We start from the raw sequence: 11,192 nt of genomic DNA, 5'->3' as shown, positions 1-11,192 counted from the left end.
ATAGACAGCTTTCTTGCTGTAACAGCTGAACAAAGTCAGTACTGTACAAAAATGGTTACTTATGAAAACAACTATCAACGATAAACCGATTAAAAAGGAAAAAAAAAAAAACGCAGAAGTTTACTAATTCTAGAGAAGAGAATTGGCTGAATTGCTTGGGTTATGAAAATATTTCCTGTTGTTTCTTGGGTAAATATACCTCAATTTGATTTCATGGGTTCTACTGTTTTTAAGAATGAAGACAAAAAATATAAATGTCTCTAAATGAAGTTTTGTATTACAATAATTAATCATGACTTACAACAATGACCTGAAAAAGAAAAAGAATGACAAGTGTGTTTTTTTTTTGTTTTCCAACAAATACTTAACAGAGCAGGGCTCAAGCAGATGAAAACAAAACTAAAAATTAACTAAAAGAAAAAGCTAGAAGTGGTACTCAGGCTTAGGTAAGTCTGTCACCATTTCTCATATAAAGCCCTGAATAGTGTTACCCCCCACCTATATACAATGGTGCTACCTTCTTTTCAGCCCAATGCGCTCATGAAATTGCAGCCTAATTACAGACTACCAATTCACCCGTCTTTAGTTCCCTAGTGTGCCGAAAGGCCGAGGATAAAGAGCAACTCTGACCAAAATGAATGCTCTATTTTAGATGGAATGGGGCAGGATTTGATCCTATGTTGAGCAGTTAGAGAATCTTTCCTATGACAAAATACAGGTATGTAAAGAATTTGTTGAAACCTGCCATTCTTTTGCTCCTGGGTTCACACTGGCTCACTCTAGCACAGTGCAGGCAATCCCACAAAAACTGAATAGGTTCAGCTTCATTGGTCTGGAACTAGCATGTAGCCTGCAACCATACTGGCAATTTCCAGCAAAAGTATGACATGCAGGTAACTCTACTTTGACACAGGTTCCCTTTAGGGATCTGCAAAACTCCTGTGATCATACTTTCCACTTCTCTAGCTTTAGCCACAACAGGGTCATTTGTGCTTTATTCCAAGCAACACTGTTAAGGCAGTTGTCATAGCATCTGAAGGAAGAGAATTCTTTCACACTCCTATACTAAACAGAAAAAGACTGTTCACTATAGATAATACAGACAACAATAGCTCAACAACCAGACACTTTGATAACAGAGGCCCATGACCAAAGAGAATGTAAGTGGTAACATTAATATCACTGGCCAACTACTAGACTCTCCATTGGAATAAATGGAAAAATAGGTAGGCCAAAGTAACAAAGCTGGTCTACAGAAAGCAAAATATGCCTTGTAACAACCACAGTAGAAGTATTGGAGACCTTCACAGTGGAGTTTTGTGGACTGTAATGGAACTTAACACTGCCTCTTTTCACTCCAAAAAAAAAAGCAATCACGGGTCGTGGATGGTGTCCAAGTCCACAAAATTACTGTGTCAGGTGTGCACAGGTAAGAAGTCCACTTAATGTTATCTAGAACCTAGCATATCTCACACACTATACTCTAAACTGCATCAACAGCTATATACAGTTATATATTTTACTGCATGGGATTGAGATTTTTGTACCTGTCCATTCACAAAACCACCCGACATAAAGGAAACAAGTTAATAAATATACAGAGTTCCTGGTTTGCAGTCCTTCAGGTCAAACATGTTCAACCATGGAGCCATTTTCATGATCACAGTGCAAGGTATCCTGGCGTCATGGGTGGCAAGGTAATGCTGGAAGCCTTCTTATCCCAATGCATTTGGTAAACATATCCAGTAGGCCCGCTCATGCATTTATCATCGTTATTGCACAATACATGAGGACCTGGGAAATCTTGGAAAGCGCAAGAGAAAGTAAAATGGAATTTCATCCTGACATCTGCATTTATCCAGTATGACTAACAAAGCATGTCAGCTGCATGTGCTGAGACAGCTATCAACATGCGCCACAATGCACACTAGTAAAAATGCAGTAAAAAGGAAGTAGTCTTCATTTCATTCAGTCACCTTCAGTCAAAGTTTAAAGTTCAAAGACTTGAAGGATCAAAGTGCTCATGTATTCAGTAGGATATCTTCTTCTAGAGGAGCTTGAAACTGGCATCAACACGTGTCATCTTTTAACAGAAAAAAGAAGATAGAATATAATATGCAGCAGAATCTGACAGACATAAAAACCAATACACAAACAGAAGTAATGCAGTTTAGGCATACATATATTACAAACTGGGTAGAATAATCCTGTTTAATATCAAGCCCATACCCCTCCACCATCTGAGTCTGTTCGTTTAAAACTGAATTTCAGGTATGGACATTTTTACAAATGTCATTAGTGCAGCAGTAAGGACCTCCTCCACCAATGCTGGGGAAAAAAAGGAAGGTCCAGTGACACCATCAGATTCAGAGTCAGATTTACCAATAACTATTTCCTGTAGTCTTCCAGGATAGCCCATGAGAGATGGAGCTCCTCCCACTGGACAGGAAATACATTGGCAACAGGAGTTCAAAAGGCAGTCCCCTTAGACAACTAGTTAGTTAATATGAGTACTGAAGGACAGCTCTGAAAATTATAATAAAGGGTTTTTTAGGCTTCCTTTCTTTACTGCAATTTGTTGGATTCATTTTTTGGATGGATGGCAGAAACTTCATATTTTTCCCTGACCAAAATGGTTACCACAACTTGAATTAAAGAGGGAGTCTTGGTGCCTCCTTGTTTTTTAGAAAAGTCATCATAATGGCTGTAGGAGACATCCCTTTATCCAATCCTGGAAGGAGGAACATTCCCTGGCTAGGGCAGTTGACTCCCTCCAAATGTTTGCCCGCTACCACCTCCCTTGTGCCACTTTGGATTCTAATTGGGCTCCCCAGTCCCATTTGCAGGTGTTAATGGTCTGTTTCATTGAAACTGGCCAAGTCCAAGGAAGCCCCTTCTTGAGGTGGGAATGATCCCTCCATCATCATAGAGAATGTTTGACACGGACTGATAGCAAAATCTGCCTGTCTAATGATACCTGATTCTAGGCTTGAAGAAGCAATAACTAAAGGAGTCTCTGATAAAACCAAGCCCACTGAACTGCAAGGATGGTGGAAGTCATGAGTCCTAAAACGGACATGATCTCCCTTATTGAGACTGACTTACTGTACTGAAGCTGAGCAAGGTGACCATTGACCTACAACATTTTTTCTACAGGTAGAAAAATTCTTTGTTCCCTGCAATTGAGAGCATATCCCAGAAACGAGATTATGTGTGATAGATTCAAATTTGACTTATCGAATTTACTGTCCAGGCTAGACCTTTTAACCACTGTTGGGTCTGAACAATGTTCCTTTATAGTTGATCTTCCAAAGAGGCCAAAAGAAGAAGGTCATCCAGCGATGGAACTATCAGAATATATTGCAGCCTCTGCTTATATTTTTGAAAAAAACGGAGAGCTCCACTTTGGAAATGCTAGACCTTCCCTCCCACCTCTACTGCCAAACATAAAAATCTCTGGAAGCTTTCCCTGATGGGAATATGTAGAAATGAATCTTTTAAATCCAAGGTCGCCATTAAATAATCCTTCCTTGCAGAGTAAATGGACTCCATATGAAACCTCTTCTACCTGATGGCCTTGTTCAAAAGTCTCAGACTGAAGATTAGGCGATACTTGCTCGAAGGCTTTACGATTACCAAGACATGAGAATAGAAGCCTATCCCCTTTTCCCCGTTCAGGAATAGAAACTAATACGTTCTGATCCACCATATAGAGACTTTTTAAGGCTTTGGCCTTTTCTGGCTATGCTTAGGGCATTTGTTCAGGACTAACACTGGGTCCTCATCGAAGGGAAACCTTCTCTAAAGGTTATTAGAAAAAAAAAATGTTTTTTCAGGATCAGACCATTCCTTGAGAATAGACTCTGATAGCATCTGTTGTACTGGAACAATTCTGGATTTCTTATTCTGTAACTCCTGGTACATCAAATCATGCCTTGATAACTGGATCTTATCCTCCTGGATACTTAAGTCTTATAAATAGAACCCATTAGATCATATAATTCTTCCAAAGTTAATTTGAACTTGGAACCTTTAGTAGAATTGTTCTGGTCATCACCCGTGTCTGAATCAGAACTGTAAAGATCAGGGTTACTATCATTCACACTGACCTCTTTTCCACTAGAACCCTCACCACTGGACGGCACCTGGACTGGGAAGCTGAGCACTGGGATAGACTGACTGGCTGAAGTTAATAAGCCCTGCATTTCCACCATGAGGCAGCGAAAAGCATGAAAAGTGGATGCCATCTCATCCTAACAGATGACAGAAACTTAAGAGCATGCAGCAGTTGATTCATCTTTAAGGAGTCCTCTAATACAATACTGACAGTGGCTTAGTTTAAAAAGAGGCTAACTTAGCATTACAACTTGGGCACGTCTTTCTGGGGCCTGGCTTATTCTCCCTGCAAGGGCAATAGCAGACAAAGATGCTAAGGCTCTTGGCTTACAACATCAAAAATTAACCCAGGTGAACCACCACATGGCCTGACAACCCAAAGCCAACTGAGATCCACCACCAAGAGGTCTCTGGTGCAACCAACATGAAAACCTCCATCAAGAATATAAAAAAACTAGTGCCTATCCATGTATTGTTGGTGCCGGCCTCACCCAGAGTCTGCAGCTGGGAGGAAGTCTTCATGTTCCCCTGCGTCCTCCTGTCCTCTCTTGGAGCCCATGCTATGGTGCCTGGAAATAGCACCAGCTAGGGCTTCCCCTTCCTCTCTGGGCCACAGGAGGCCGGAAACCAGGACCTCCAGACACAATGCTCGGAGTCTTCCGGTCAAGCACAGCCAATCCAAGCAGGTGGAAAGAATGCTCCTCCCTTCCCTACAATGCCAAAAGGTTTTACATTAATGCATTCTCTGCACTAAGGTAAAGAACCTTCAGTGTGCTGTTCCTGCACCCTCTTCCACCAGCCCCTCCCTTATATTTATCCAAGCCGATCTTGATCCAGCGTTGTGAAATCAAGGTCTCTTTCTCGTCATTGGACAGAGAGGCATCAGCAGGAATCAGCAGCTCCTGCTGATGTCAAAGAGAGCCTGTGAGGAGGTGCAAGAGGCAGGGGCGAGCTGGGCTCTGTGTGTCAATGGACACACAGAGCTGGCTCAGCAGCGAGCATGCAAGAGTGCCCCCATAGCAAGCAGCTTGCTATGGGGGATACTCAACAGAGGGGAGAAGGCAGGAGCGCCAGGGGGGTGAACCGAGAAGAGGAGGATCTGGGCTCTAGTGTGCAAAAACCATTGCACAGAGCAGGCAAGTATGACATGTTTGTTATTTTGAAAAAAAAAAAATGAAGAGCTTTACAATCACTTTAAAGAGACACACTCCCCCAACCAGAACAAAAGATGATTCCTCCGGCAACATGCCTCCTCTGGACGGAGGAAAATCAGAAAACTGACCAGTTGTCTGAGGGTCCACCTTTTGAACTCTTGTTGGAAATGTGTGTGGGAGGAGATCCATCTCTAAAGGGATGCCCTGGAAGACAACTGGTGAAAAAGGAGCAATAACTATTTATTTTTTTGTTTGAAACAATGTTGCTTTAAAGTGCATCTTTGACATAGCTTTTTTTTTTTTTGTTATGGGCATAAATGTTAGAACCCTTACGTTCTGAAGACAATGTTTTACCAGATAAGTGAGGAAAATCTGCAACCAGGATACTGACAATAATAAAAATATTCTAACATTCTACAACTGCACAAATAAATTCTAACACAGCAAAAATGATTCCCTAACTAAAATCTCAATTTCTTTTTAAATGTTAAAAGTTCTGTAGCTTTTTTTAAATGTTTTATTCTGTGGACACGTGACTGCAGAGCTTCTGTTCACATCTCTCTTTCCATACTGGGAAACTTGCATGCATAATAGAAGGGGGCTGAGCAGACAGGCACCTCTCTCAGCTCACAATGGATGTGAGAACTCAGCGGTCATGTGATCGCTGAGTTCTCACACTTAGAGCCAAAGGGAGATCGATGCTGCATTCACCTAGGTAAGTATAATATGGGGGCAAAAAAATATTCCCATACTTCTCTTTTAAAGTAGGAGTGCGCAACCTTAAGTGATTTGGTAACTGGTGGCATGCCACAATGACATGAAATTAAATGGTTCAAAATTGCAAATTTTTTATATTAACCACTTGAGCCCCAGAGGATTTACCCCCCTTAATGACCAGGCCTTTTTTTGCTGTTTGGCTCTGCACTAATTCAAATGATAATTGCGCGGTCATGCAATGCTGTACCCAAACGAAAATTACGTCCTTTTTTCACACAAATAGAGCTTTCTTTTGGTGGTATTTGATCACCTGTGCACTTTTTATTTTTTGCGCTATAAACAAAAAAACCACGAAAATTTGGAAAAAAAACAATATTTTCTACTTTCAGCTATAAAAAATATATAGTAAACTCAAAGTTAGTCATAAATTTAAGCCAAAATGTATTCTGCTACATGTTTTTGGTAAAAAAAAATCCCAATAAGTGCATATTGATTGCTTTGTGTGAAAGTTATAGCGTCTACAAACTATGGTATAGATACTGTAATTTATGCCTTTTTTTGCTATACAGCGCTGCACTAACTCAAATGATAATTGCGCGGTCATGCAATGCTGCACCCAAACGAAAATTACGTCCTTTTTTTCACACAAATAGAGCTTTCTTTTGGTGGTATTTGATCACCTGTGCGCTTTTTATTTTTTGCGCTATAAACAAAAAAACCACGAAAATTTTGAAAAAAAACAATATTTTCTACTTTCAGCTATAAAAAATATATCGTAAACTCAAAGTTAGTCATAAAATTTAAGCCAAAATGTATTCTGCTACATGTTTTTGGTAAAAAAAATCCCAATAAGTGTATATTGATTGCTTTGTGTGAAAGTTATAGCGTCTACAAACTATGGTATAGATACTGTACTTTATGCCTTTTTTTGCTATACAGCGCTGCACTAACTCAAATGATAATTGCGCGGTCATGCAATGCTGCACCCAAACGAAAATTACGTCTTTTTTTTCACACAAATAGAGCTTTCTTTTGGTGGTATTTGATCACCTGTGCGCTTTTTATTTTTTGCGCTATAAACAAAAAAATCAATATTTCTACTTTCAGCTATAAAAAATATATCGTAAACTCAAAGTTAGTCATAAATTTAAGCCAAAATGTATTCTGCTACATGTTTTTGGTAAAAAAAAATCCCGTGCATTAGCGGGCAAACTGGCGCTATCTAGGAGGGGCGCTAACACTATCGGAAGTCACCAGTGACACTAATACAGTGATCAGTAAAAATCTGTTCACTGTAATCAATGACACTGGTGACAGGGCAGTGAAGGGGTTAACTGGGGGGGGGGGGCGATCAAGGGGTTAAATGGGATTTCTGGTGCACTAGCGGGCAAACTGGCGCTATCTGGGAGGGGCGCTAACACTATCAGAAGTCGCCAGCGACACTGATACAGTGATCAGTAAAAATTGGTTCACTGATCAGTGACACTGGTGATAGGGCAGTGCAGGGGTTAACGGGGGGGGGGGGGCGATCAAGGGGTTAAACGGGATTACTGGTGTACTGGCGGGCAATCTGGCGCTATCTGGGAGGGGCGCTAACTCTATCGGAAGTCGCCAGCGACACTGATACAGTGATCAGTAAAAATTGGTTCACTGATCAGTGACACTGGTGACAGGGCAGTGCAGGGGTTAACTGGGGGGGGGGCGATCAAGGGGTTAAACGGGATTACTGGTGTACTGGTGGGCAAACTGGCGCTATCTGGGAGGGGCGCTAACTAAATCGGAAGTCGCCAGCGACACTGATGCAGTGATCAGTAAAAATTGGTTCACTGATCAGTGACACTGGTGACAGGGCAGTGAAGGGGTTAACTGGAGGGGGGGGAGGGGCGATCAAGGGGTTAAACAGGATTACTGGTGTACTGGCGGGCAATCTGGCGCTATCTGAGAGGGGCGCTAACTCTATCAGAAGTTGCCAGCGACACTGATCAGTAAAAATCGCTTCACTGATCAGTGACACTGGTGACAGGGCAGTGAAGGGTTAACTGGGGGGGAGGGGGGGGGGCGCGATCAGAGGGTTAAATGTGTCCTAGAGTGTTCTAACTGTAGTGTAGTGCTTGTGTACTCACTTTTTGGATGTCTTCTTCTCTGTCTGGAACGGAATGTGTCCAGGCAGAGAAGAATGACATCATATCCTGCCCTGTGTGTATGTCAACACAGGACAGGATAGGACAGGGACCGATCATGTGATTTCAGCCAGAAATCACTGGCTGAAATCTAATGATTGATCCCTCCTGGATCAAATCGTGTCACCCGCGGGTCGGCGGGAGCGCGCGCGCGCGCCCCCTGCCGGCGAAAGTGTCGGGAGCGCGGAACCCGTTTTTAAACGTGGTTTTGCGCTCCACTGCCGCCCTGCACACGTATATACACAGTGGCAGGGCGGCAAGCGGTTAATAGCATAATGAAGATTTTCCTCCTGCAGCTGCTAAATGCCGAGAGGAGAAGCCGGATTTCAGCGGATGCAGGAGGAAAATGGAGAGAATTAGTTCCTGTATATGTAACCCTTCCTGTCCAAGTTTAAAACAAAATGTGACAGGGAGGCCGCAGGAGCCCCCATGAAGCATGGGGTGGTGTCAGCACTGCAACCCCTGACGCTACACTAGTAGTTGGGGAGAGGTGTGGTAAAACCACATTTCAATTATGGGAATTTACCGCCGCCCTTCCCCCCAAATCACAAATGTAAACAAGCCCTTACTCTCCTGAGCCCCCTATAAGGCTGCTTTCACACTGATGCGCTGCAGTTTACCCGCACTGCGGGTGCAGCGCAGCATGCCTGCGGCTTTCCTGCAGGTTAGTTGCACTTTGCCATAGTCTTCTATTAAATATTGCAGGTGTGGTGCACTTTCTGAAAGCACACCAAAACTCTTGCATTCAGGAATTTGGGTGCTCTTTCAGAAGGTGCACCAAAACCTCAGCATATAATAAATGTCTATGGCTCTGTGCAGCTAACTCGCAGCAAAGCCACAGATGCACTGCGCTGAACACGTGGACCAGTGTGAAAGCAGTCTAATAGTTGTTAACCCTTTTAGAAGTGCTAATATGAAAATGCGCAGTGTAAGTGTTGTTTAATACATTCACCTTTTTTTACCTACTTCCAGCTTCTGCTGGCTTTGCTCTCCAGGCTGCTAGAAAGATCCCAGGTGAAGTGCACTTGGTATCACTCTGCCTGGGACAGGAGCCGGCACTACCGAGGAAGCATCAGCTTATGTGGCTCCTGCTCAGTCCACGGCCAGTTCATTGCACTCTGGGATGGTGGGTAAGCAAGCCCAGATCACGATCAACGGGTTGCCAAACCACGCATGCATTTCCCCAGTTTGAGGTCAAGAGCCACATGTGTTCTGCGGGCTCCGAGGGTCACAGGTGTTCTGCGGTTCACAGGTTGAGCAGCTCTGCTTTAAGGGAAACCTGTCAAAAATTCAGAGGTTTCCATTTTTGACCACCTTCTGCAAATGCCATTTCCTTTGCTGTGTCTGACTTTAATACTCAGAACCACTGATGCAGAATAAGCATGCAGCACATGAAATCAGAACTCTGCAAACTTGTGCTGGGTCAGTGATTCACAATACCATCAGGGGAACAGAGCTTGATCATCAGAAACTGTGAACACCAAATCCTCAGCACACCACAACTGGCAATAATGGGGGGCCACAGACAACACACTTCCTGCAGTATCACCGTGATCTAATCTACTCCAATTATATTGGATGTCTTGGTGGGGGGGGGGGTCAGTTAACTTGCATAACAAAAGTAAGCAGCTTAAAAAATGGGCATAAACCTAGTTTTTTACTTATTTACACAAATAATTCACACACGGTACAACCATTACACGGTTTTACGTGTGGCGTTCATTTTCTGAAGAAACAACAAAGTATTAACCATTTGCTTTAAGACTAAAGCAGGCCATAGGCAAGTCATTTTTTTTCTTTTAACAAGCGGATTGAACGAAAAAAAAAAGACATCAATTGTGTGGATGGGGGAATCCTCCGTGCTGATCTATTGTATTTTGACAGTGGGGAGATTTCCCTGCCATCAGAATACACTGATCAGCGTTGCAGGCTACAGCCAGTGGCACAGAACAAGCAGGGAAAATCTGACAGGCTGGTTGTACAGAAGTTAGTAGGTAGTTCAAATTCTGCACAACCAGCCTGCCCATACATGGATTGAAATTCAATTGGTCCCTACTGGCCAGATTCAGATCCATGTATGGCTGGCGTAAATCTGTATGCAGAGCAGGGAAGGTGGTTTCAATTAGCCGAGTGTAATCACAACGTTATTGTCTGGGCTCTGTAAAAATGTGTTTTTTTTCCTAAGCAAAACAGTTAAGGTTAATCTGGTAAATATGAGAAAAGAAACCTAGAGTGCAACCTGCTGGCTCAAAAATAAAATGTCATTTATTCTTAGATACTAAGCCCAAAAAAGGTAATATTTATCATTTTTAAAAATTCTAATAAAAACATTCAAGCAAAAAGGCATTTGTGTGTTTTTTTAAATAAAGAGATTATGATGTAAACACTTACCATGGTACCACCATTTTGTTTTCTTTGGATTTTTGTTGCACGTTCTTACATAAAAGGAATTATCTGGAGGTCTTCTCTAAGGAAAAAAAAACACATGAAATACTACAATGAATAAAAATAACCATGTCGAATACAGCCAAAAAGAGAATCCACCTTTTTTGCTAAAAAATAGCAATTCTATAGTTTGTAAATTCTTACTTAGTACTTGTAATGTCTGTCTCTATAGTACAAACCAACTAAATTTAAGATGCTTTTTAGTTTTAATGTTTTTGCTTGCACCTGTTTTCTGTAGATTGCATTCCCGTATTGGACAAACAGTGTGGACTACCAGTTCACAGTGATGGTCTAATGCTGCAGATCAGAAACCACCTTGATTAGTTTTCCATCATGTGATCATCACGAAAACCAATCATAGTGATCATGTGGGTTTGCTTACAGTACAAAACTGCCAGCTCAGCCGTCATTGTGCCTGTCATAGGGAGTCACATTGATAACTGCATCCAGCATGTTGCAGCATTTGAGTGAAAATACCCATAACAAAAAATAATAAAAAAAAAAAAACTTTAAAACATTCTTACTAGCTGGTAAAGTGACTGTAAAGGTATATTTTTTTAAAATAACAAACAGGTCATAC

General features: G+C 42.0%; 1 protein-coding gene across 2 annotated transcripts in view; it reads right to left on the bottom strand.

Moving 5' to 3' along the window:
* Positions 1 to 251: 251 nt before the first annotated feature.
* The window catches only part of UBE2W (ubiquitin conjugating enzyme E2 W), a 69,606-nt gene continuing 58,665 nt past the window's right edge, over positions 252 to 11,192 (bottom strand). For both annotated transcript variants that reach the window (XM_089661029.1, XM_089661028.1), the window contains 2 exons: positions 10,559 to 10,634; positions 252 to 2,083 (listed from right to left, as the gene is read on the bottom strand). In XM_089661029.1, the coding sequence (XP_089517155.1) occupies positions 2,070 to 2,083; positions 10,559 to 10,634 (90 nt within the window). In that variant the 3' untranslated portion in view covers positions 252 to 2,069. The remainder of the gene's footprint in view (positions 2,084 to 10,558; positions 10,635 to 11,192) is intronic.

The sequence above is a fragment of the Staurois parvus genome, unplaced genomic scaffold, assembly GCF_062004578.1.
Source record: "Staurois parvus isolate SC_StPar_1 unplaced genomic scaffold, SC_StPar_1.0 ptg001302l, whole genome shotgun sequence".
Classification (NCBI taxonomy): Eukaryota; Metazoa; Chordata; class Amphibia; order Anura; family Ranidae; genus Staurois; species Staurois parvus.
The sequence above is the reverse complement of the archived record's forward strand: the minus strand, read 5'-3'. Positions and strand labels throughout refer to the sequence as shown.